At 43.3% G+C, this 27,592-nt stretch overlaps 1 protein-coding gene and 1 pseudogene across 1 annotated transcript; one reads left to right on the forward strand and one right to left on the reverse strand.

Moving 5' to 3' along the window:
• The window catches only part of LOC124990688 (protein yippee-like 5), a 9,180-nt pseudogene extending 8,248 nt beyond the window's left edge, over positions 1-932 (forward strand).
• A 9,827-nt stretch (positions 933-10,759) lies between these two features.
• Akr1b10 (aldo-keto reductase family 1 member B10) lies at positions 10,760-22,791 on the reverse strand. The gene is made up of 10 exons (XM_047560940.1): positions 22,668-22,791; positions 20,786-20,953; positions 19,314-19,430; positions 18,294-18,371; positions 15,341-15,463; positions 14,962-15,068; positions 14,464-14,545; positions 13,636-13,719; positions 12,680-12,762; positions 10,760-11,251 (listed from the first exon to the last, which is right to left on the reverse strand). The coding sequence occupies exons 1-10, from the start codon at positions 22,731-22,733 to the stop codon at positions 11,209-11,211; spliced, it is 951 nt and encodes a 316-aa protein (XP_047416896.1). The 5' UTR covers positions 22,734-22,791; the 3' UTR covers positions 10,760-11,208.
• Positions 22,792-27,592: the final 4,801 nt, after the last annotated feature.

A 27,592-nucleotide genomic window follows, 5' to 3' on the forward strand; every position in this document is an offset into this window, starting at 1 on the left:
AGTATTTAAACTTCCCAGTCTTCAGTAGCCTGATGCATGAGAGATACCTGACAATGAGCTTCCAGTCTCCAGCAGGCATCTCAGGATGGGATTTGCCCCACCTCAAGATGGGAGTTACTGCTTCCAGGATAATCCAAGATGGTTGCTCTGGCTTCCAAATGTGTTGGCAAATGGGGAGCTGCAGCTTGCTGTGGGCATGGTTGGCTGGAGGTCCTGGAAGCAGGGTGCAATCAGTCAGTCTGGGGGTCCTGGTGATATGGCGCAGTTAGTCGGTCTAGGGGTCCTGGTGGCGGGGAGCAATCAGTCGATGTGAGGGCCCCGGAGGCAGGGAGTGATCAGTCGGGCTGAGGGATCCTAGAGACGGGGCTCAGTCAGTCCAGTCAGTGGTCCTACAAGTCCTGGCTGTTGTCTCAAAATGGCGCAGCCACTTGTAACCAATCCTACAGGTACTGTGACAGCAAACTTCCAGGCAACAGCAGGCAGCTCGTGCTCCACTGGCAGTCTGTGGTCAGTCTGCTGACTGCTGTCAGATAATCGGGAGGTGAACCTCAGGCGGTGGGTGATGGGTAAGTGAAAGGCAGGTGATGGACAGGCCCCCACCTATTTTATTGCACAAACTGTGACACAATCCTGTCTAACTGCTCAGAACTCAGGTCAGCTCTACTCAGCTCACAGGCGCTACTGCTATCGAGTGTTTCTTTATAACAACATAGTTAACCTGCAGGACAGTGAAGTTCAAGATCAGTCATGCTCACTGTCCACCAAATGGCTAAGGATGTGAGCTGCAAAAACTGCCACAGTAAACTGGCCTGGATCTATGAGTTTGCTAGCAGAGACAGCCAGCGTTATAAGGAAGGCCGTGTGATCCTGGAACATGCTCTAGTTCAAGAGAGTGAGGGTTTGAGGAGTATGTGCCATCTGATAACTCTTGAAGAAAAAAAAGTAAGTCCATTTTTTCCCAGGTCTCCTTCACTGAGGACAAAACCTATTTACATATACTGTTACCTTAGCATCAGTCAGATTCATGAACTGTGGAACAAGAGGTTGTGAGGCTCTATGAAGGAATCTTTCCTTCTTTTAAATTTTTCTACCCAATAACAATGTATAGAGAGAATATTAGGCAGTTGCTAATTTTTTTGTTCCCAGTTTACATCTTGAGGCAGAAGATGCCACACATAGCTATATGATGGGCTGTATGAGGAAGAGTCTGGACCATTAGAGTGAAAAGTGAGTGTTAGGTAAATTTTGAATGGAGAATAGGTCAAGAGCAAGATTTTAAAATTTATTTTAATACTTAAAAAAAAAAAAAAACAGTTATCTTGTCGTCAAAAGTTCAGTCCTTGTCCTTGATGCCAATCCAGTAACAAGAAAAAGGAAAAAGATTTATTGCTTTGCTAGCAAGAGAGAAACATAGGGGACTCCTGTCCATGAAGCTGATTCCGTCCTTCAGCAGGAACAGGGGGCTTTTAAAGAAGTGATTCAGAGGCTACATTTCACATGTTCTCTGTTGGAGTTATAATTCACTTGTTAATTTGGAAGATAGTCACTTCTGAGATCTTCCGATCCCATCCCCACTCTGGATTACTTTGTTGCTATGGTGGGTGTGTGCTAGGATGGAGGAGAAAGGAAATCCAGTTTCCCCTGAGATTAGGGAGGAGGAGAGATTAGGGAGGAGCAGAAAGAGAGGAAGAGAAAGAAACATGTCCATTTTAAAACTAATTTGCAGTGGCAGAGCAGCAACTGTTATATTCAAGGCATAAAGTGGACCACTGTTACAAGTCTTGACCCAAAGATGTCACCTTTTCTAGTTACTTGTCACCACATCACTTATGTTGATTGGAAACTTTCTGAAGTGGGGCAAAATTGTTTGTCTTTTTTCCATGTAAATTAAGCATAGTAATATAAATAAATATAAATAAGAGTTGGGGGGAAATTCTACCCCCTTCAATGGAAAGTAATCAAATGGATATCTGATATCACATCTCTGAATCAACTTCCTCCTCGGAAAAATAAATTACACAGGTTAATAATTAGAGAGATTTCTAACTCATGGGAATAGATGAAGTGGTAGCTTTTATAAATCTCACCTGGAAAGACAATGCTTTCCAGCTATTCACTAAGTAATTAACAAACTAATATAAAATCGACTTTAGTCCATCATTCTTTCCAGTTTCAACTATCCCAGTGACATTCATTCTATCCCAATGACTCATGATTCATTTATTCAGTCAATTATTTAATAAATACATACCTTCCTTTAGAGTCAGGACATGTGGCTACTACACATACTGCCAAACACAGAAATGTCATGGTGGAGGACTTTTATGCCAGGTAACAAATATTGAATAAAAAGAATCATCCAGAATTTGTCAGAATCTTGCTCCAGCACTATTGAAAGAGAACTCACCAGCCAACAGGCATATGCCTGTGTGCTCAATTGGTAAGATCAGTTGAGATACTCAGTGATTCAGGATTTATCATTATTATTATTATTATTATCATCATCATCATCATCATCATCACAGTTCTGACATTCCACTGGTTTTCAAGAGCTGGTGATGTAGCTCAGTACTCAGTAGCAGAGTGCTTGCCTAGTGATACCGCCATTTACCGGTGACGAGTTCTGCTTCCTCAGGTGTTGAAGTATAACGCCAGAGAAGTACGCCGAAGCAAGCATAGAATAGAAAGTAAGCTTTATTAAGGAAAAGTAAAAGCAGACTTCTCCAGGCTGGAAGAAGGGGACCCAAAGGCAGAATCCCTCGGATTGAGCAAATCTTGTCCTTTTTATAGGTTTTATCCTCCCGTTCTTTCCCCCTTATCTCTTTCCTCCCTGCCTATGTGATTAGGCCCAGTTTTGCATAAAGTGAGAAGCATGGGCAGGGGGAGGGCCAAGGTGATTCAGGCAGGTAAGGGCCCAGGAGGCATTAATTAGCACCTCCTTGCCTGTAGTCCCTGACAGGGGCAGGTAAATTTGGTTATCAATGGGCTCTGCAGGTCCTTGACATTCCATTCTCCCAAGGCGGTCTCCAACTTCCAGAGGCAGATGGCTTTCATGGCCCGCATTTCCTCGATCTGAGGATCTAACCCAATCCCTGTTTCTACACTAACAGCCTATCCCCAATTCTGGCTTCGCTAGCATGTGCCAAGCTCTGGGTTCTATCCCCAAAACCACAAAAACAAAACAAACAAAAACCAAACGATTTTCAAAAGCTTTCTGTCTATTGAATAGATAGTGAATGACCAGCAAATACACATATATTTTATTTCTGTATGCTTGATGGATTTATCTCTCTGGTGATGTAAATTAGTACTCTATCATATTTATCAGGTTTTCATGAAATAGATTATAATGCATCATCTCCAAGATCATTCCTGAAGTACTTTAACAAAAATGAATTTTTAAAAATGAATTTTAAAGCCAGGCACTGTAGCACACACCTGTAATCTCAGCAACTTGGGAGGCTGAGGCAGGAGGATCACAAGTGTAAGGTGTAATGTATAAAGCTGCTCCCCCGCCCAACAGGTACAGCCATTTCCCCGCCTCCCAATCACTTGTCAGTCTGTGAACATCCTAGCTAGCTATTGGTTCATCAGTCAGCTTGCAAGTGTCCTTCTCCCATATTGGTCCCCTGTTAGCCCGGCAGAATTCAACTGTTTTACTGTAGCTTCCCCGCCATCTTTTCCCATTCTTCTGTCTGTCCTCCTCACTTTTCTCTATCCTGGCTTTCCACTCTCTCTAGTGCACGCCCTTTCTTCTCCTTTATCTTTTCCTCTCATTTTCTCTCTTACCCTTCAGGGAGACACTGTTTGCTTAATAAATTCCCTTATGTGATTTCCCATGTCCGGTGTGGTTCTGTGGAAATTTCTTACATAAGGGATCCCAAAAAACCATGCCCACACAAGCCACCTCCCCTCTAAGATTCCACAACACTTGCCTGGGTGGGAAAGAGAGTAATAACAGTATGTCTTGTGCATTCGGGGAGTAAAAGTCCAAAATCCAAGGACAGGAGGTGAAGTCATGGTATGAGAACTCAGCAAACAAGTACCTAGTTGATAAAGATTCTATTTGGAAGTGGTAGTGCAAAGTCCAGAGACCCAACGATGCAAAAGTCAACAGAGTTTAGTCCTAATGTGGAACCAAGCTGGGCCTGGTGGTGCTCACCTATAATCCCAGCAACTGGGAAGGCTAAAGCAGGAAGACAGCAAGTTCAAGACCAGCCTGGGCAAGTTAGCAAGACCCTGTCTCAAAATAAAAATATTTTTTAAATGGTGTGGGGGAGTGTAGTGTCCCGACCCGCAGGACATCAACGAGGACGGCAATGAGAACTTCTTGGTCCCTGACAGTGTAGCTCAGTGGTAGAACACCTCTAGGTTCCATCCCCAGGGTAATGTATAAAGCTGCTCTCCCTGCCCTTTCCGTTGCAGTCATTTCCCCGCCTCCCAACTACTGTCGGTCTGTGAACATCCTAGCTAGCTATTGGTTCATCAGTCAGCTTGCAAGTATCCTCCATTATTGGTCTCCTGTTAGCCTGGCGGAATTCAACTGCTTCACGGTAGCTACCCCGCCATCTTTTCTCTTGCTTTTCAAATTCAAGTTGTGCATCTTTAGCAGAAACATCACAGATCTGAAGCTGAATCTTCCTACTGCATTCTATCGAGTGGTACATAATTTCAATTTGTCCACTGGGAATATTAATTATTAATCTTAATTGACTATTCAGTTAATATGGTGTAGTAGGCAGAATGTTAAGATAACCCTATGTCAGAGGCTCATATCTGTTACTTCCCTGATTATACTGCTTTATGGTTAAAGGGTAATTATCAAGTGGGACTACGATAAATAAGTCAGTAATTTAAAAGTAGAGAGCTGAGTGTAGCTCAGAGGTAGAGCCCTTGCCTCACATGTGCAAGGTCCTGAGTTCAATCCCCACCACCACAAAAAAAAAAAAAAAAAAAAAAAAAAAGCAGAAGAAAAGCCACAGTGTTAATGTGTGGCAGTGACAGCACACCTGTTAATCCCAGGGACTCAGGAAGCTGAGGCAGGAGGATTGCAAGTGCAAAGCCAGTCTCATAAATTTAGCTAGACCCTGACCAACTTAGCAAGACCCTGTCTCAAAATTAAAAGAAAAAATTCAAAAGGGATGGGGGATGTGGTTCAAGTGGTTAAACCCCTCTGGGTTCAATCCCTGGTAACTAAATAAATACATACATAAATAAAGTGTGCCAGGGGTTCTCAGACTTGCTGACATAAAGACATAAGCCAAGAATCTAAATGCCTCAGGGTTGGAGCATGTCCACCAGCTAACAGCCAGCAAGGAAATGAGCCCTGGGTCTTATAGCCACAGGGAACAGAATTGCTAGCCTGAAGGAGGTTGGAAATGGATTCTTCTCCACTGCTTCCAGATAAGAATCCAGCCCAAACCGGGCGCAGCGACCCACACCTGTAATCCCAGCAGCCTCGGAGGCTGAGGCAGGAGGATCACAAGTTCAAAGTCAGCCTCAGCAATGTGAGGCGCTAAGCAACTCAGTGAGACCCTGTCTCTAAATAAAACACAAAAAAGAATCCTGCCCAACTGGCACCTTGATTTCAGCCTCGTGAGACCCTAAGTAGAGAACACAGTTGAACCCACCTGGACTACTGACTTTGAGAGCTGTTTGTTTTCCAGCCGCCCCCCCCCACCCCTTTTTGTATTTTATTTTTTTGAGACAGGGTCTTGCTAAGTTGTTTAGGGTCTTGCTAAATTGCTGGGGCTAGCTTCTAACTTGCAATCCTCCTGCCTCAGCCTCCCAAGTCACTAAGATTGCAGGCATGAACCACTGTGCCCTGTGGGAGAGCTGTTTTTGCTGGAATCAAATGTCCAGTACTCAGGAGGACAGGTGTTGGGAAGGAATCAGGCTTCTCTAAGGCCATCCTTAAATAAAAGATGATAGTGGATCTGGCTCCTAAAAGCTCTAACTTCCCAGGCTCTGGGCTCAGGGTTTTTGTGGGAATTAAGGGGACAGTGGAATTGCACAGCTGGGTGGGGTCTCAACAAGGGTGTGTCTCCTCCAACACATCGCAGTGGATTTGGACATTCTGTGCTATTTACCAAGGCAGTGTGTTACAAAGGCCAACTGGGTCTTGTGAATGATCTAAAGAAATGTTAGTGCTAATTTCAAGGTGAAACTTCTGCTGAAGGATTAGGGAAGGGCAAAAGGGAAGGGGCAACAAAGGAAAATCTCCCTGGGGCCCTGGTTAACACAATGAGATCCTGAATGCTTCAAGCTGTTACGCTGTGTTAACTTGTATATAGCAATATAAAACTAATACAAGTGGCCTCTATCAGGTTTACCCACTATTGAGTAACTCTTCCTTTTAGTATCCAATAAGCATTCGGTTAAGAAGCCCTTTGGATTAAGCAAGTGCTCTATTCCCTGTCAAATGTTTAGTAGCTTAGACACCCATTGATCTTTCTTGCATGAATTGTGAATGCCAAAATGTTGAGTTTCTAATGCAAAAGTTTTGTTTTTCTCATGTATTTTTTCATTTCAGCGTGATCTCATGGATTCCTGTTTTAGTCAGTGGGCTATTATCCACTAGTGTCATTAATTTTTATGCTCTAATTCTCTGATTGAGGTGGCTTCTACATCCTTACGGCAGGACTGCACCATTTATTGAGCACTCCCTCACTTTCTGGTGGAAAAAACTACTCAAGGTCATCTTTTTCCTGATTTGATTCTGTAAAAGCTATTTCTCCAGGTAAACTTAGTTTCTAATGGAATCTATAGTTACATAAATCTTTTTTTTTCTGTCTTGGCAGTACTGGGGATCAAAGCCGGGGGTGCCCTACCACTGAGCTACAGCCCCTAGCCCTTTTAAAATTTTGAGACAGGGTCTCCCTGAGTTGCCCAGGCTAGCCTCGAACTTTTGATCCCCCTGCCTCAGCCTCCCAAGTTGCTGCAATTGCGCATGCACCATCGTGCCCAGTCAATAGTCACTACGTTTGGCTCACTAATGAATAAAGATGTACCAAAAGGAAAAGGAAATGTGTTCTGCCCCACACTTCCCTTTCTTCGGCATCACTCTCAGCTTAAGTGGTTAGCTCATAAACGAAAGTAACACAAGGAAGGGCTGCTGTGATTAAGCCAGGCGCTCGAGTGATCTCCAATCTTAAAGTTAACACACTAGGACATTTAATTCAACTGCAAACTCCCACTTATATGATTTAATATAATTGTGTGAGCGCAATCTTATATTCACAGATTCTGTCTACACTCAAGGGAATGGGGGATGAGGGCTACAGAGTTTGTAGATTTCTGTTTACCACAGGATAGAGGCTGGCTCCGGATCCCAGGAAGGCTGTCGTGACCCCACTGGGCTTGGCTCTGAAAAGCACAATGCCTTTGCCAAATGGAGGAAGGCCCAGTAAACTCCTCTAGGCGTGTCAGGCGATTTGGGTTCTTTCACAGGGGCAGCAAATGTCAATTGTGGGACTAACTCGCATGAAGCACAAATTCCATGCCAAAGTACAAAGAGCACAGATGCAAAGTCATGGTGATGGGAAAGCTGCCAACACTTGTAGATCCAACTAAACACATTTCACTTTGATTATAACACTTGAGTCCAGGGGCCAGAGGGAATACGGTAACACACGGACGACTGAGACACATGGGACCTAAACATGTTTCAGATAATATCAAGAAATGCTATTTTAATTACTCGGATAATAATTACAAAAATCAAGTTCTAATTTTAAAAAATGTACATAAAGCTGAGTGTAGTGGCACACACCTGAAATCCCAGCAACTCAGGTGGCTGAGGCAAGAGGATCATTAAGTTCAAGGCCAGCCTTAGCATCTTAATGAGACCCTCAGCAACTTAGTGAGATCCTATCTCATGGTGGGTGGGGGGAACTGGGGATATATAGCTCAGTGGTAAAGTGCTTCTGGGTTCAATCTCCAGTACCAACAACAACCAAAAAATAGGAATATCACTGAATGCTGGTTTTAAATTGGTTCCTATATGTAATTTTCATATATCTTTATATACCTCCAAAAAAAGTCATGAATTATCTATGGAGTTGTGTAACTAAATAATAATGTGTAAAAATGTGGATGGAATATGCATCATCAGTTAAGGGTTCAGCCAGAATAGAAACTGCACTGATTTTTACTTTTATTTATTTATTTTTTAGGTACTAGAGATGGAACCCAGGGCCTCATGTGTGCTAGGCCAGCATCCTATCACTGAGCTACACTCCGGTCCAACACTGATTTTTGAACGTTGGCTATTAATTCAAATTGTCTGCACAAGTGAGGGAAGAGCTGGGATAAGGGAGAGGGTGAGGAAACTCAGAAGTTAGAAATAGCAGAAAGAGACAACTGCCCCCAGGGAGAGAAGACATGGAAGGAAGCGGCGTTTCCTAATCCCTGATGCTGTGTCATCTGGTAGGAGATGGAATCATGGTGGAGGCTGCCAGGCAAGAGCTAGGACCACAGGGGAAATAGAGAGGAATCTGACTTCTAGTGGACATCACCTCTCTAGAGGAAATGTTAGGCTTTTCCCTTCCCCCACCCTGTGATCTCCTAACAGTACACCCCATTCAGCAAACTCAGAGGAAGCCACCTGCTAGGAAGCCTGGAAAGCCAGGTGTTGACCTCCCACCACCTGCAGAATGAAGGAAGGTAAGGGCAAGAAGTCGATCCGAGAGCAAGCAGGAGTGGGACCAGCGGAGAATGAGGTGACTCAGTAATCAGAGGATGGTCATTAATTCTGGGGAGTCAAGGGAATGGGAAGAAGTACAAAGTGGTCCTCAACCTTATTGGTAACCACTTATTTCTTTTTACCTTCCTTTTTTTTTTTTTTTTTTTACATTTACATAGGGTAATGATGTTTATTTTATTTTTCCCCTCCCCCCACCCCTCCCACCCCTCTTTTCCCTCTACACAGTCCTTCTTTCCTTCATTCTTGCCGCTGTCCTTAGCCTAACTCTAAACCTAACCCTAAACCTAATGCTAGCCCCTCCCACCCCCCATTATATGTCCTCATCCGCTTATCAGCGAGATCATTCGACCTTTAGTTTTTTGAGATTGGCTTATCTCACTTAGCATGATATTCTCCAATTTCGACCATTTGCCTACAAATGCCATAATTTTATCATTCTTCATTGCGGAGTAATATTCCATTGTATAAATATGCCACAGTTTCTTTATCCATTCATCAACTGAAGGGCATCTAGGTTGGTTCCACAATCTGGCTATGGTGAATTGAGCAGCAATGAACATTGATGTGGCTGTATCTCTGTAGTATGCTGATTTTAAGTCCTTTGGGTATAGGCCAAGGAGTGGGATAGCTGGGTCAAATGGTGTTTCCATTCCAAGCTTTCTGAGGAATCTCCACACTGCTTTCCAGAGTGGCTGCACTAATTTGCAACCCCACCAGCAATGTATGAGTGTTCCTTTTTCATCACATCCTCGCCAACACCTATTGTTGCTTGTATTCTTGATAATCGCCATTCTAATTGGGGTGAGATGAAATCTTAGGGTAGTTTTGATTTGCATTTCCCTTATTACTAGGGATGTTGAACATTTTTTCATATATCTGTTGATTACTTGTACATCTTCTTCTGTGAAGTGTCTGTTCTACCTTCCTTTTTTGAGCTGGAAGTGTGATTCAGTGGTAGAACACTCACTTAGCATGCATGAGACCCTGGGTTTGATCCCCAAAATCTAAAAAAAATTTTTTTAATTTGAAATAAGCCAGATACTCACTACGTTATCCTCTGTACATTCTGTATAACTGGGATATTCATAAGGAGAAACACAGTAGAACCAGGCATAGCAGCACATGCTTGAAATCCTAGGGACTTGGGAGGCTGAGGCAGGAGGAACACGAGTTTGAGATCAGCCTTGGCAACTTAGTGAGAATCGGTCTCAAAATAAAAAAATAAAAAGGGCTGGAGATGTAGCTCATTGGTAGAGTTTTTCCCCCAATACCAGGGGAAACTTGGTTCAGTTACTTCTGATGGCAAAACCAGAACTGGTTATGAAATGAAATTTCAAAATCATTATGGTAAGAAACTAATGCCTGGGGAAGGGGTCAGTTCTGCTCCGCTCTCTCAGCCTTTCTCCAGGAAGCCTAATTAACCATGGGTCCCTACCTTTTGGATTATAAATAACTGCCTTGAGAGTCTGACTACTCTCTTGAAATGTAGCAGATGCCTAGGGAAAGAGCTGTTTCTTCTCTTCTTTCTGTGAGCGTGCTTTATGTTAGAGACCCTGCACAAGGCCTTCAGCTGCATAATTAGGAATTTAAAAAAAAAAAAAAAAAAGGAAAAAGGAGGCTGGGGGTATAGCTCAGTACTTGCCCAGCATGTGTGAGGCACTGGGTTTGATCCTCAGCACCACATAAAAAAAATTAAATAAATAAATGGAAAAGCTCCCAATGATAGGATGGGTCTAAGACAACGTCAAATAACCTATAAATATTGTAAGAAACTGTGAATCAGGGCTCAGAATTTGGAGTTTTTGGTTTCCTCTGGACCCCTGGTGTGAAGTAAAATTTGGAGCCCTCTCTTCAAGTGCTGCCTGCTGCTTCTGTTCTGTTTCCCACAACACACTTACTACCTGGGTTGCCTTGAGCAAGTTCCCAGGCCTCCCTGAGCCTCCATTTCCTCTTCTTTAAAACTGAATGATAAAACTTGAATTCAGCAAGACCACACAGATGAAAAAGCACTTCAAAGTGGATGGGTGTGTAGTGAACTTTCAATACATGTTAATCACTTTCATTTTTTTATTCTTTTTATTTGTGCATCCTCAATGTTAGCAGAGACAGGTTGTTTAACAAACATTCGTTCAGATCAAACAAGTGGAAGAAATAGTCATTTGCTCATCTGAGTCATACTTCCATGTGATAAGTCTTCTCCTGGTTCAACATATGGATCTAAATAAAACTTTGCCTTGGGGAACAGAGGAGGGGAAGGAAAGGAAGGTTCTGGGAAGGGGATTGAGCAACTAATGTTGCATGCTTGTACAATTAGAGCATAACAAATCATATTTTGTACAATTATAATGAACCGACAAATTTTTTTTTTTAAACTTTGCCTTGATTCTGACAAGGTCAGACACAGTATGATTTCACTAAACTTGACTATGGTAGACCTCTGGAGAGCAAGTTCCACTTCAGCGAAGAGAAAGAATCCACCAAGTGTCTCCTGAGGAGATTGATCTTTAGTAATCGGCATTAAAGGGGTAATCCGGCAAATGAGCCTGGCTGCAGAAACAAGCAGAGAGAACGTGTTCCACAAAAGCAACAGCTGTGGTTGAACAATCCACCCTCCTCTGCTGTGGTCTTATCATTCTGTGCTCCCTCAGCCCCTTTGCTGCTGAGACTTTGTGAGGACATAAGCAGGGAGCTCGTACCTTGACCATCTTTCAAATCAGTGGGTGACGTATTTGAGAAAGGCAGGCAAGCAAGCAAGTAGTGACCAGGGCACCAGAATGAAATCATGTTGATGGCTCATACCAAGCCTGGCACTTAGGAGTGTCGTCAGTTCATCCCGAGAGGCAGGAATAACATGCTATTGATACTTGACTTAACAACACAGGTGAAGGGTTAGGATGCCTAGAACATTCTGAGCCAACATTCCATAGATGTCTGCTGTAATTACTATCATCCTTCTATTGTAGATACAGAAATCAACTTGATAAAGTTAGGAAGTTTACCCCAGGCCACATAGCTGATAAACGGTGGGGCTGGGATGAGAAGCTAGGTCGGCTTGCTCATGAACCCACCAATCCACGCTTCCACTGATATGCCCAACTCTATTTGACATTCCTTCTTAGATGTCTTATGGCATCTCAAACATGTTAAGTCAAATCCTGCCAGCCTTCTGTTCAAAATCCTCCAATGGTTTCTCAGCTCAGAGCTAAAATGAAGTCCCTCCCATGGTTTACCCCCTTTCTTCATGCTCTGAACCCCAACACCTCTCTCCAACTTCACTGCCTCCTACTCTGCCTTTCACCCATTCTGCTCCAGCTTCCCTGCCCTCTTTACTCAAATGCTCCACATTCCTACCTCAGGGCCTTTGTACTTGCTGCTTTCACTGCCAGAAACACTCTTCTCCCCCAAATCTACATGGCTCATCTTTACTTCCTTCAGGTTTCTGCTCAACTGTCACCTTATCAGCAAAACCTCCCCACACCTACCCAATGTAAAGTACAATCTCACCAGGACCCACCACTTCCTGTCTCCTTTACCCTTCTTTGTTTTCCTGTGCAGTAAGTTACTATCCAACATATTTATTTTGAGTTACTTTTGTTCTCCCTATCTAGAATCTAAGACTATGGCAGCAGGAACTTTGCACAGTGTGATATCCCAAGCACCTGGAAAATGCCTGACACATCATAGATTACCAGTAGTAAACTGTTGGGGAAACTTCTGCTTCCTACGAGCAATGCCATGTCTTCTCTTAAAATTCTAACTCTACATTCAAAAGTTCAGACAATGAGCAACAATTAGGAATGTGTCTTCCCATAAAGTCTCCCCAGGACTCCAATTTGGGTATTCAAAATAGCGAGAAAATAGTACTAGAAGACAATCCTTCCAGCTAATCTTCCACCACTTAAAAACAAACAAACAAACAACAACAACAAACCAACAAAACCCAATGATCCTCCTTATTAACCTGCTGCCACTTACTCAGTCAGGTTACCGATCCTCCAGTTTCTATTGAAGCTGAGAATGGTTGCCATCTCCTCATCACTCAATTTGAAGTCAAAGACCTGGAAAGGCAAGAGTTCCAAAACATCCTTGGCAAGACAATCCTGGGATTTGAGATCTCCAGTCATTTTAGCAGGGAGTGAGCTCATGTCCACAGCACAAACTGGCCACAGGAGTTCAGATCTCCTTTGTAACATGTCAAGGGGATACAAATTTTTCTCTAAACTAGATCCCACACAAAGACTGCAATATTTAGCTAGATGTGGTGGGACATGCTATAATTCCAGCTACTTGGGAGGTTTATGCAGGAGGAAAGCAAATTCAAGGTCAGACTGGGCAATTTAGCAAGACCCTGTCTCAAAAACAAAAAGTGGGTTGGCAAGGGCTGGGGATACAGCTCAGTGGCAAAGCGTCCTTGGTTTCAATCCCCAATCTCTTTCTCCCCACCCCCACCTCTGTCTCCCTCTCCCCGCCCCTCTCTCTCTCTCTCTCTCTCAGACACACACACCCCAAACTCTCCAGTATTTATAGGGTGTAGTGTGCCCAAAGGAGGGATACCAGACTTGTAGGTATTAAACCTCAGTTTACATGGTATCCTGTTCACATGGGTTCTTCTAGAAGGATGGTTCTTCAAGTATGGTCCATCGCTCCTCTGCTACTAGGTGGGCTTGTAGCCGGTACAGTCTGCTCTTGCGTGCCCTTGACTACTCAAGGGCAACCAAGAACCTTCTCAGTGTGCTCAGATCTGACACTGCCCTAGCACATCCTGTGACCATTCATCTCAGCTCTGAGGCCAGATCCTGACCTAAGAGTGGAGACAGGTGGAGGAAGAGGGTAGGAACCACCAGTAATGCAGGGGTGAGATGAAAAACCTGGTGAGTCTCCCTTGTCCCCTGCCCCACTCAGGAATACCCAGCGATCAGCCAGAATCTCACCTGAAAGTTCTCCATGATGCGTTCTGGTGTCACAGACTTGGGGATCACCACCACATTCCTCTGGATCTGGAACCGGATCAGGACCTGTGAGGAAAGAGGACTTCATGTTTCCACATGTCTACAAGGATCCCTCCTTCCCAGCAAAAGCAAAAATAAAATATGTCTGTAGCTCACTGGCGTTAGCTACAACAGTGAATACTGACCAAGTGCTTAACTAGTAGAGACACTGGCCAGTTCTCCCCTTCCCTCCTGAACTAGCAGCAACTCTGTAGTCCTCCTCGTTTAGAAATGAAGGGATTTGGGGGTCATAAGGCTGAGATGTGGTACAGATGGCATCTGAATCCAAAAGCATGCTCTGTGACTCAGCTAGATTACTTGGTAGGAAGCCAAAGGACAGATGCTACACTTGTGTTAGAGTTTGGACCTGGGATACTCCCAAAGGCTCATGGGTTGAAGACTTGGTCCCCAGTGGTGGCACTATTTGGAGGTGGTAGAAACCACATGGCCCATACATGGTTCACCCAAGGTCCAAAGTGTTGGGTCCAAGTGACCATGGACAGAAACTACTGAAACCCTGAGATAAAATAAAATTTTTCTCCTACAAGTTGATTTTGTCAGCAACAGAAAACTAATAAACCTTGCTTCATTGATACCTACTGTATTTCCTGGGGGTCCTAACAAGATTTCTAAGAAAGCACATTAGTGGGCTTCACTTCCTGTTTTCTTCCCCTCTAATGAGTCAAATGAAATTAAAACAAGGACTAAAACAAGACTGGAAGAATGAATGGGTTGCTGGATAAAAAGAGAAGCAAAAAACCCACATTGTACCTGGCCTGGGGATTTTTTGTGCCTCACAGCAATCTCCTTAATTTTGGGTTCCTCCAGTAGTAAAGGGTCTTCTGGTTTGGCCCTAGAGGCAGAAAGTTGGCTAGTGTGAATAATCACCATGGTTACCACATGCATAAGCACATCACTCCAATGACTGTCTTGAGGCGGAGCATTACAGCCTTCTCCACTGGTGACACCAGTAGGAGGATCTGGAAGCTCTATGTCTCTCCCATGAGTCAGTCCATCCATGGGCTCTGGAGCCTCAGCATCTCATTGGGTGGCTGAACTGGATGGAGTATTCTCAGAGAGTCAGGTGTGTTGCACTTTCTTTCTAAATTCCCATTTTTTCCCACCATAATACCATTTGGAGGGGTCAAACACAATACCTTAGACACATTTTTCTTTCTGGTGATCTACAGATTCATACCAACATTAACGAGTCATAGAATAATATTTTTAAGAGTGTTAAAATGAAGACCCACCACTCAGAAGCCTCACCAAGGTCTATCTGGAGAGCCCAGGGGGCTGTAGGCAGTGACAATGATGCCCTTGGAGTGGCAGTACTGGATCAGTTTCTCCTGGGTAAGGTAGGGGTGACACTCGATCTGCAAGTATGAACAATCTGCATCACTAGGAAAGTTGGCTTGCGTTTTTAATGGTTAATAGAAAGTTCTACTCGTAAAAAAGACTACCAAGCAAAGGCCCAAAACACTGCCATTGATAGACTTAGTAAAGCAGACCCTGAGATCTGTCTCCCACCTCCCCGAAAACATCTTGATCATTCATCCCTGAAATGAGACTCAGTATAAAGCACTGGACTTGCCTCATAATGTTCAAGAAGTTAAAGGGAAAGAACCTTTTACTGAACAGAATTGACCTGATTAGTCACTGGTTTATATTTGAGTCCAGGTTTGTTCAAGATCCTTTCAATCTGGAAGTGGTTGAAGTTGGAGACTCCAAGAGCTTTCACCAACCCCTCATCCACCAGTTCCTCCATGACCTGCAATGAAAAGGGATAGCTAATACATATGACAGAGTTGACCTATCAAATTAATCCACTCAATTTATTGCAAAAACAAATGCTGAAATCTCAGGCTATTTTGTGAGTCTTGCCATTTCCATTTTGAGTCCATTCACATAAACCATTTTATTGTTCATTAAATCATTAAACCTGAAAACTTCCTCTAACAGAATGTGGCTTGTGGTGAGAAAATAAATACGTTGATAATTTTCTACAGTTAACTAAGATTCAAATTGCTTTTTATGACCACAATTTTGTCATTAGTAAAAAGAAAATAATATCTATTCTTGAAGGATCAGGCTTAATAAATGTATTTTAGTGACTACATCAAACAAATAGTTAGACTATGTGGTCATTAAAGCAAAAATACTAGGTAGCCAACACTTATAATCCCAGTGACTCCAGAAGCTGAGGCAGGAGGATTGCAGGTTCAAGGCCAGCCTCAGTAGTTTAGCAGGACCCTCAGCAACTTAGCAAGACCCTGTCTAAAAATAAAAAGTAAAAAGGACCTGGAATGGTGGCCCATGCCTATAATCCCAGTGACTCTGGAGGCTAATGCAAGAGGATCTGCAAGTTCAAAGCCAGCCTCAGCAACTTAGCAAGGCAATAAGCAAATTAACAAAACCTTGTCACTAAATAAAAGCAAAAAAGGGCTGGGGATATGCCTCAGTGGTTAAGCACTCCTGGGTTCAATCCCCAGAATCAAAAATAAATAACAAAAATAAAAAGGTCTGGGGATATAGCTAAGATGTAAAGAGCTCCTGGGTTCCAGCTTACAGTTTGTACATTCATGGTGTTCTTCCACTTGGTATATAGATTTATATTTAATTATAGAAGAAGGTATAGATATTATGACAAATTTACACCTTCCTAAGATATTCCTCAAAGTATTTGGTTTACTTCTATGTATAGTCTCATGCTTCTGAGATATTACATATTTTTTTGGTACTGGGTAAAGCTCAGGAGTACTTAGTCACTGAGCCATATCCTCAGTCCTTTTTGTATTTTATTTTGAGACAGAGACTCACTAAGTTGCTTATGACCTCACTAAATTGCTAAGGCTAGCTTCCAACTTGTAATCCTGCCTCAGCCTCCCAAGTTGCTGTTATTACAGGCATGCCCAACCCTGAGATATGATATTTTCAATAATCTGGTATGACTCTTAGTTATATAAAGCATTATTTCTTTTATCATTTTGACTTGCAGAACCTAACTATAAATGACATATACTTGCCAAGCAAATCCAATGACAATAGTACAGGTGGCAACAACCAATAGTTTTTGGAGGGTTTTGTCTTTTTCTTTTCACGTCCAACTCAGAGAGGTTGAGGATAGTCTTTAAAACCCACCCATAGAAATCCAGATAGTTTTTTTCCCCATATTTCCAAGTAACAGGTTTTCTGCTATTAGCAGGCAAATTTAATGGTTTACTTGCCAAAGATAATTCTTTTCAAATGTACTTCCAGGATTGCCAACTTGTCAGTCTAAGTGATTGCTCTTCTGCTTCATTATCCTTTCACTGTTAACACACCAGTTTTGCTATCTAAATATTCTTAGCTATATTTAATTTATCACATCAATTCCACGCTAGGACAGTCTTCACCTTTTCTAAGTGGGAAAGCACAATACAAACTCAAGACACGTGCCCCACTCAGCTGATAGAGCAATATGATCCTGGAATCTTTCTGCCACTATTCATTTACGACTTGTTCATTCACTTTATTCTCTGCTAGCATTTGCAAGAGGATAAGATAGTTTCAGAAAAAAAATTTCAGAAATCCTTTCATGCCTTGATTTAATTTTGAGTACAAATGATGTGAATCAGGTCATTACTGGATCTAAGAAGTGAGGCACTCCTGGTTCCTTATGTTTGAATGACATGTGTTCACTTTTTGCCAAGCACTGGGCTAAAGGCCATTGTAGTTGAACTTAGTCAGTTAGACCTGGGTCCTGAGTCCCGTCCCAACTCTGCCACACATTTGCTGCATGATCTGACAAGTTAACAACTTTTCTAGGTCTCGCTCTTACAATCTGAAGTGGGAAAAGTAATACTCTCTTCTATGGTTGGATTATTAAATTGACCATGATTAAAGTTCCTGGCCTGTTGGCTACCTTAATCTTTACCATATCCTGGGGATATGTATCAATGTACACATACACATGCACACAGGACTGAACCCAGGGCTGCTTACTACTGGGCTACATCCCCAGTCATTTATTTATTTATTTATTTATTTATTTATTTATTTATTTATTTATTTATTTATTTATTTATACTGGGATTGAACCCAGGGGCACTTGAGCCACATCCTAAGCCCTGTTTTATTTCTGTTTTGCAACAGGGTCTCTAAATTGCTTAGTCTTTCTAATTTGATGAGACTAGCCTCGAACTTGCCATCATCCCACCTTAGCCTCCAGAGTTGCTAGGATTACAGGAGTATGCCACCATGCCCACCTAATCATAGTATTTTTCAAAAATAAGGAAACTTAACCTTTCAGGAATTAAATCACTTACCCCAGGTTACTGAGCTAACACCTAGAAAACCAGGTCAAAACACCTTTTCCAAATTCTTCTCCATGGTTTTGGAATAGCATCTGTATCCCCCAGATTAGGGTACATTTTATCTCTAATCTCATTTGAGAACTCAGATGGACTCTGAATCCAAAGGCGATGAGGAAGGAATGGGAAGAACTGGAGGCTAACAGTGATGAAATCAGACATAAGGCACCAGGACTCCTTCCTGAAATCTCATCAATGACTGAGGGAGAATTTTCTCTCCCAGCACACTTAGAATAAACTGGAACCTACCTCCCAGGCATCCAAGAATGTTGCTTTACTGATGAGGTTGTTGCCTTTATCATCTTTTGGGAATAAATCCTTCCCAGGCTGTAAAAAGGAAAATAAAAAGCTTATTGGAATATGCATCTGGATATGTGGTCCTGTTGAACAGGGTTTCCAGATCCTGATTCCCATTTCTATATCCCATCTGCACACCATTTTATCAAACTCTGGAGAACACACTTCTAGACAATGAGTTTCAATAAAATCTCTCTGTCAATCTACTGTGGCATGGAAATTCTTACATTTTAGAAACTACTGGATTGATTTTATAATCCCTCATTAGAATATTCTAAAAGCCATCATTATCACCATGAACATTAACTTTATATGCCCAGACCCCAGATAAACTTGGAGGTAAACATTATTTTCAAGGTCACTATATAAGGGTTAGGCCTTAAGAGTATGGTTTTCCTGGGGAAGATATTAACTCACTTCTGTCCTTACAGCCTCTAGGAAGCTGGAGTTAGGGATGGCACACCACCTCACCTAGCTGCTGGGAATTCACATCCCTCCCATCTCTAAGGAGCAGGCAGAAGCAGAGTCTGGGGCAAGAAGGGCTGTTTTTTTTTTTTTTTTTTTTTAGTGAGGTGTGGCTATCTTTCAGTATCACCATGCTTGGGCCTTTCTCCAAGATGCCACTCCCAGGGTGTGCTTTGGTTAACAGAAAGGTTGAGCTCTGAAATAATGTTGTGCAAGAGTATTCTCCTGGGAGGGAAACTCCAGGCGTGCAATCAAGACAAAGGCCATATGGCAGCTGCAGCTTGTTTGGGCTGCCAGAAATCACTGTGTCTCTCGGACATAACTGCAAGAAAACCCAAGCATGTGTCTACCTCAGTGACCCCGTGCAGCCTCAGCCTCCCTTCCAGACCAGCGCCCTCCTGCTCCACACAAGAACTCCTGCCCACCCCAAGCCCAGGTCCTGGCACAGCTATTTTCTGGCATCTGTCTGCTCAGTAGGTAGAGATTAAGGCCAGGAGTAGTTCAAACCTGAAATCCCTGGGGCCAGTGAATGAGATAGACATCCAGATAGTCCAGTTTCAGGTCCTTGAGGGTCTTCCGACAGGCCTCCTTCGCAAGGTTCCTTTCAAAGAAGGTGCACCACAACTGCAGGGGGCGACAGTGAGGCCTTAGGACTGCACACAGAAAGGGCCGCACCACACTCATTCTCCTCGCTTTGTGATTTGCACGATCCAACCCAAGAAGAGGTCGTTTATCACAAAGGTGGCTAAGATAGTGACACAGCACACAATGTCACCGGGGCTCAAAAGGCTATATTTCCTGAGATAAGCGCAACTTTTTTTGGTACTGGGGATTGAACCCAGAGATGCTTTACCATTGAGCTACATCCTCAGCCCTTTTTATTCTTTATTTTGAGACAGGATCTGGCTAAACCGATGAGGCTGGCCTGGAATTTGTGATCCTCTTGCCTCAGTCTCCGAAGTCTCTGGGATTAACGAGCATATACACTGACATCAGGTCAATTTATTTTTTAACGCTCTCAACATCCTCTTTCTTAAATTGGTCAAAATATTTGGCAACTAATTAAATATTTTTTTTTAATTGTAAACAAATGGTATACATGTTGTTTCTCTGTCTGTACATGGCGTAAAGGCATACCATTTGTGTAATCATAAATTTACATAGGGTAATGTTGTTTGATTCATTCTGCCATTTTTCCCTTCCCCCCCTCCCCTCCCACCCCTCCCCTAATTAAATATTTTTGTAATTAAATATTTTTGGCTCTCAGCTCTCTGAGGGTTGGAATTGCAACTAGCTTTTACATTTCATGCACATGGTCCTTTTTCTATACTCCCATATCTTCAAGCCTATCAGGCCCCAAGTGATGACTTGACAAGGAATTTATTTGACCACTGCCTACAGTCTATTTATCCCACCAGAAGCATTTTCCAAATACCCAGAATTAGGGATTTTTACAACTTGTTTACAATACAGATCCAGTGGGTTTCAACTCCCTCATATAACGGTCATCCCTTCCCTTCTTTGTTGTAACACTTTATAACTCACTTTTTACTGGATTGAAATAAAAAGAAATTTGTAAGTGACAATAAAAAGTGCTCCCACCATTTTCCATTTTCCAAAACAACTCTGACTGAGAATCTCAGGACGATACCCATTGAGACCACAGTGCTGAGGGACTGGTGTCAGGATCCATCTCTGGTTGCACCCCCAGCCTCTGATTGTCACTGGGCAGATAGATTGCATTGATAGAAAACAGGGAAGACAAAGGCACTGGCGCCAGACCCACTCTGGGAACATTGGGAGGGTGGGACGGTGGCGGTATCTTTCACATGTCACCACTGGTGTGCACGTTTGTATTCAGAGATGCACCAAAGGCAGACATGAAGAGGGCTGGAGTTAACCCGCACAGAGGAAAGGCACATCCACATACTTCTGCCTGCCTAGAAGTCCAGTCCTCCCACCAAATGGGCCATACGTACCTTGCTCACAATAAAGAGGTCCTCCCGCTTCACCACCTTCTCTTGGATCTTCTCTCTGATGGCTTCTCCCACCTCATTCTCATTCTGATAGACGTAGGCACAGTCTATGTGGCGATATCCTGCATCAATGGCCACCTTCACAGCTTCTTTGACTTTGTTTGGGGGAGACTGAAAGGCACAGAAAAGGCCATCAGATACTTTCCCTCCCAATGTAGGTGTCACCAGGGTCCCATTTACCAGGGGGTAACAGGGAAGAAAACACACTTTGGAAAACTTTTCAAAAGAAAAACAAATGAATTAATTTTATGATTGTGATCTTGAGCCTATCCTACCTAAAAGTCAATTCCTCTGTAATTCAGGTAAACCATGAAGAATCTCCAATTGGCTAGAAAAGACAGATAGCTCCCACTTGAATGTTCTCACAAGCCAGACTGAGAATCAGACCTAGAGTAACTCAGAGGAGGTTGGGTGTGATTGGGCACCCCTGCAATGCCAGTGACCCCGGAGCTAACCCAGGAGGCAGAAGCAGGAGGATCACAAGTTTGAGGCTCGCCTCAGCAACTTAGCAAGACCCTGTCTCAAAATAGAGTAAAAAGGGTTGGGGATGTAGACCAATGGTAGAACAACCTTGGGTTTAACCTTGAGTACAAAGAAAGAAAGAGACCCAGAGGAATGACTTAGAGAGCTGAGCCAAGAGAGAGAAAGGGTTCCAAAGACGGCTCTTGGAAACTAGCTAGGGTGATGTTAGTGCTGAGGGAAATGGCAAAAAAGGTCCGATAGAAGATGATGAAACAACGATAAACATCCAAGAGATGCACACGAACGTGCTTCCTGAGGCACCGGGATGTGCCTTGGGCATTTTGCCTGCTGACTAATGGATATGGAGAGTAAGAAATTCCCCAAATAATGAGGCCTGAGAAGAAGAAAAGGGAGTAAAAATGAATGTTTTCTAGATGCTGGTTGCAGGCAAAGAGGATATGTTTTATCATTCTCTAAAGAAAACAGTCTCTAGGAGGCGTTGTCTCCTCCAAAGCACAATCCTTTTAGGCACTGACCACAGAATTGACCGAAAGGCCCACACGCCTAAGTAAAACTGACATGCGTTCACTGGACCACCCCTCTAAGTCACCTGTATAAACCCAGTCCCTTTCTTTGTTCACTGGCGCATTTTCCACCAGGAGAGTGGGTCCACAGGCATCATTTCATCCCCCTGAATAAAGAGCTGAGATGACACGTGAGGTTTGCATCCTGCCGGGTCTTTTTGTGCTAACACTGACAATAACACAGCCAGGTGGGACCTGAGCTCCTGACTGATGACCTAGGCTGTCTGTGACCCCAGTGCTTCTCAGACTTCAATGAGCATGACAACCACTGGGGATCTCAGTAAAACGCAAATAATTGATTCAGTAGCCTGGGTTGGAGTTGTTTTGTTTTGCTAAGGTACTAGGTACTGAACTCAGGGGTGCTCTACCACTGCTCTCCCCTCAGCCCCCCGCCCCCCTTTTTAGAGCTCTGGATCCTCTCGATCGAAGCTCAAAGTCAAGAAATATTGAGCCTCTCTACATGTCCCAGAACCAAGAAGTGTTTTGGAAGAAAGCACTGCCCAGAGTAGCTCCCCTTTCTTTTCTTCTGTTGGTTTCTTTCCCTCTTTTCTTTTTCTTTTTCTTTCTTTTTTTAAGTAAGTCCAATGCCTGCTTGAAACTTGATACTTGCTAGTGAAGCACTCAGCCCTGCCAAGAAAAGCCAGTATGTAGCTTTCCAGCCTGAATTTCTCAGGACTGAATTTCACCTCTTCGAATCCCTGCCCCAACTGAATACAGACAGAGGAAAGTATCCAAACAACCCAGGAAGGAAGCCTGTCTCCTGAGATTTCTATAGTTACCTTCCAGGTGCCCAGGCCCAAAATGGGCATCTTGGCTTTGGTGCTGAGTTCCACAAACATGGCCATGTCTGTGCAGAAATGATTCTGAGAGAGCAGACAGACGTTTATAGTGTCCTGGTGAGGGAGGCTGGCTCGGGCTGTAGGGGAGGAGCCAGAGCCAAGGGCAGGTTCTAGAACAGGAAGTTCTTCGGTAAAATTCATTGCCGGGGCTGGGGCTCAGTGGCAGTGCTTGCCTAGGCTTGCACGTAGTCCTGGGTTCAATTCCCAGGACTGAGAAGAAAGAATTCTTTTTATTTACTATTTTATTTTATTTATTATCTTGGTACCCAGGGATTGAACCCAGAAGCATTTAACCACTGAACCACATCCCCAGTCCTTTTTATTTTTTATTTTGAGACAGGGTCTCTCTAAAATGCTTAGGGCCTTGCTAAGTTGCTAAGGCTGGCTTTGAATTTGCAATCCTCCTGCCTCAGCCTCCTGAGTTCCTGGGATAACAGATGTGTACCACCATGTGTGGCAAAAGAAAAGTTTTTTGTTACTGTTTTGTTTTTTGATACTTGAGAATTGAACCCAGGGTTGCTTAACCACTGAGTCATAGCCCCTGCCCTTTGTAACATTTTATTTAGAGACAGGGTCTCACTGAGTTGCTAAGTGCCTCCTTAAGGCTGGCTTTGAACTCATGATTCTTCTGCCTCAACCTCTCGAACCGCTGTGATTACAGGCATGCATCACCATGCCTGGCAACGCAAAAGAAAGAATTCTTAGAGTAAAACCGATTGCTGTGGATTAAAGATTAACAACCAGTGCAAACTTTTCCTAGTAAAAAATGTTATGAATGACTTTGTGAGTGACACTTAAAGATTTGTCAACCTAAATAACACACAATGAAAGCTTCTCCAGAGATTCATTAGCTTCTTTGCAGGTAGACATTGCAGTAAGGATACGGATGCCATACTGTTGTGGGAATCAGGCAACAAGTGGCAAAGGGGGGACCAAGCTCTATCTTTACACAGTGGGCCCAGAGGAGATCAGCCCTCCAGATTCTGAGCTTCCTTGAGCTTCCTTACCGGTATGCCTTACTGTTGTGGGAATTAGGCAACAAGTGGCAAATGGGGAACCAAGTTTTATCTTTACACAGTGGACCCAGAGGAGATCAGCCCTCCAGATTCTGAGCTTCCTTACCGGTTTTTCACAACGTTTATAGGCTATCTAGTGTCATAAATTTTCTAGTCTGAAATGATACCGGTTGTGCACAAGGTTTCAAAAAATGATATATGCTTGTGTGTAAGAGTTTTCAAGCTTGAAGCTGCTACAGAAGCAGAGTGCGATAAGAAGATGGCTTCTCTTAGGAGGCCTTCTGTAAATGTCTAGCCTTGGGCCCTGAGCCTTCACAGGGGCGTTTAAACTTCAAAGAAAGTACTTAAAGGAAAGTCCTTCACAATCCAAAGGAAAGGAGTGAGTGGTGCTAATTAGGTTCCCAGAAAACCAGCTGGTTGGAAAGGCGGGGGAGCTGTTTCTTTTTCTCAGGCACTAATTTTCACAGATAATATCCTTAGTTTATTTTGTATGCAGACTGAGGTCAGTTACCCACAATATGGTAGGTTGAGGCAATGGAAAGTTTTCTTTTTTTTCCTTCTCTCCTTTTTTTTGGTACTGTGGATTGAATTCATGGGTGCTCAAACACTGAGCCACATCCCCAGCCCATTTTTGTATTTTATTTAGAGACAGGGTCTCACTAAATTGCTGAGGCTGAACTTGAACTCTCAACCATCCTGCCTCAGCCGCCCAAGCCGCTGGGATTACAGGTATGCGCCACCACACCCTGCAAGGGAAAGTTTTCAAAGGCAAAATGAGGAGGATTACAGAAATTATTTTGAGACAATAAATCTTGGCTACAAGGATCAATAACAAGACGGTATCCGTCCAAGATTAAACACAGTTTGGGGGCAGACATCGTTGCTGAAGAATTTTTTGCGTAAGGTTGCAAAGACCTTTGTGCAGGTTGTGTTTGTGGCAGGCTCCTTCATGAATAGCTCTTGCTGTCAAGCATATGTGCGCAAGGTCCTTCTTCAGACACTCCCAGCTTTGTTAGGACTTAACTCGAACACGACTTGATTTTTTCCCCCCAAAGGCATGGAATGAGTTTTATTTAGCAAAGTAGATACATATTCAAGGGAGAATGGGGACAATCTCAAGAGAGATGCCTTTGGGGTAAAGCTGGAATATGCCCTCAAGGGAGAATGTGGGCTATCTCCAGAGTGACAGACAGCAGCCACCCCATTTTGATTCTGACAACTTTTACAAGTTTTACTATTTTTCCCCCCTTTGGCTATTCTAATAAATAGAAAATAAGAAGACATGTATTTTAATTTGTACCCATCTAATTGCTATAGAATGTTAAAAAAAATTCCCCCAATCTCTTTTTTTTATGGGGGCAGGGCGGTACTGAGGATTGAACCCGGTGTTTGCTTTACCACGGAGCCACATTTTCAACCCTCTTTATATTTACTTTGAGACAGGGTCTCGCTAAGTTGTTGAGGTTAGTCTCGAACTTGCAATCCTCCTGCTTCATCTTGCACCCGGCACGTGTTAATCACTTATACAGGAATTTTTGGCTAATATTCTTTCTTTATTTTATCTACAGGGGCTTTGACCAATTGTGTTCATAATGATTTACTTATTTATTTATTTATATATTTATTTTTGCGGTGCTGGGAATTGAACCCAGGGCCTTGTGCTTGCCACTCTACCAACTGAGCTACATCTCCAGTCCCTTATTTATTTTTAAGTGGTACTGAGGATTGAATCCAGTGCCTCACATGTGCTAGGCAAGTGCTCCTGTGCCACTGCCCCTGCCTCAACCTTCACTTTGGTACCAGGGATTGAACTCAGGGATGCTGAGTCACGGAACCATATCCGCAGCCCTTTTATGTTTTTGGAGGCAGGGTCTTGCTAAGTTGTTTTGGGGCTTGCTAAGTTGCCAATGCTGGCTTTGAACTTGTGATCCTCCTGCCTCAGCCTCCCAAGCAGCTGGGATTACAGGTGTATGCCACCATGCCCAGCTTCAACTTTCACTTTTTTAACATTATAAAAGCAATATATGCTCTTTGTAAAAAGAAAAAAGAAAACAAAAGATTATGTAAGGGGCTGGGGAGATAGCTCAGTCGGTAGAGTGCTTGTGTTGCAAGCACAAGTCCCTGGGTTCGATCCTCTAAGAACCATCGATAATCTCATGTTAAGAGATGATTATTATTAATAACATGTGAGTACCTCTGGTGCTAACCAGTTGAGTTGGGAAGTCCCAGATCACAGGACAGCTATACCTCACTTCCCAAGGTGAACCTATGACAGGCATGGAATCTGGGAGGGAAGCCCTGGACCCTAGGACAATCACAATGACAGCAGGAGACATCCAGGTATATAGGTCCCAGGATAGCCTCAGGGTGCCCCATGAGCCTCTGCATAGTGTAGGAAGAGAAGTCCCATTGTGCATGTCCACTTTGGAAGCTGGAAGGAAGAGAGCCGACAGCCCACAGAGCCCTCATAATTGGGATTGTAAGTCTTGTCATACTTCCCTTGTGGGTGAGGAAAAGGATTCCCGTCAGAGGGATGGGCTGGCTGTAACTTAATTGCTAAGAAACTTATTTAATAGAAAAAGCCAAAGAAGACAATTATCTCTTTTGAATCAGGGGCATGACCAATTGAGTCATCCAAGACTGGCTCTAACAAACCCTAGAGCCTGCACTTGATTTATTTATAGCAGTACAGATCAAAAGGGGGAATGGTAGGAGCTTCTTCTGTGAGAAACAGGATGGGGTGGAGTTAAGGAAGCCATTCTGCTCTTGTGGGTCATGTGGTACTTCTAGGACACGCAAATTCCTGTGGTGAGCCACTCTGCATGGAAAGCACATACTTAAGGCCATCTGAAACAATCTCTCATGACTGCCAGTTCCTGAAAGCCAGTTTTCTGTATCGGATGGCTCGACCAAGATTTTATTTGCTAGTCATGGATGGCTTCCTGCGGTAAAGGTTGTGTAAAATGCACAACCTGCTCGTCACATTGAGAAGAGATTCATCGAAGGGCAGGGTGGGGGCTCTCTGGCTCGGCAGCTGAGGATGATGTGGACATCTTGGATGACTGCAGACAAGGATGGCCACATATAAGATGTACAAGTCACATTTCAGGGGAAGTTTGGCAGATGCACCCAAACCCCACTCCCACACTGCAACATTTTGCATGTCACTCCAAGCCCCACTGACACCTAGAGAGAAGAAATACTAAATGTAGTGGATTTGAATCCTGAATTAAATAGAAGTGAAAATGAAATAAAGGAGAAGGCATGCGTCAGCAGAAAATGTAACAAAGTTTTCCAAAGTCCAGGTAATAATCTCCTAGAAACCATTCCACTGGCCCATTTCTCTTCATGCCATCAATAATTAATTTTAACTTCATTTAGTTAAAAATAAAATTTATTTCCTTCATGAACTCAGAACTCCTAGCTTTGAATTTCTCTCAAGAGAAGGATCTAAGCATGAAATCCAGATTAAAAGAAAGAAAATCTTAGTTAGCTGGGCATGGTGGTGTGCACCTAAAATCCTAGGATTGCAAGTTCAAGGCCAGACTGGGCAATTCAGTTAGATCCTGTCTCAAAATAAAAACTAAAAAGGATAGGGATGTCACTCAGTGGTAGAACAGCTCTGGGTTCAAGTTAGAAATTGGAAGAGCAGGAGTAGGGCCGAGGGGAAGCCAGGGTATTTTCTAATTTGGATGGGAAGTTGGGATCAGAGGAACTGAGGAGTTGGGTACCAATTATATAGGGTGCAGCTAGACAGGGGACAGATGGATTCCTGTAGGCCACGACCGAGGGAGGTAGAGAAGTGTCCTGTCCTCTGAGGCATGGGGATGCCAAAGGGAGAGACTCTGC

Source organism: Sciurus carolinensis, chromosome 8 (assembly GCF_902686445.1).
Source record: "Sciurus carolinensis chromosome 8, mSciCar1.2, whole genome shotgun sequence".
Classification (NCBI taxonomy): Eukaryota; Metazoa; Chordata; class Mammalia; order Rodentia; family Sciuridae; genus Sciurus; species Sciurus carolinensis.

Coding starts and splice junctions, on each gene's coding strand:
- Akr1b10 (XM_047560940.1), bottom strand. CDS start 22,733: ATGGCCATGTTTGTGGAACTCAGCACCAAAGCCAAGATGCCCATTTTG. Junction 15,464..18,293: donor CATTCTTGGATGCCTGGGAG/GTAGGTTCCAGT, acceptor TTTTCATTGCAG/GTCATGGAGGAACTGGTGGA. Junction 14,546..14,961: donor GGCTCTCCAGATAGACCTTG/GTGAGGCTTCTG, acceptor TTCTGCCTCTAG/GGCCAAACCAGAAGACCCTT.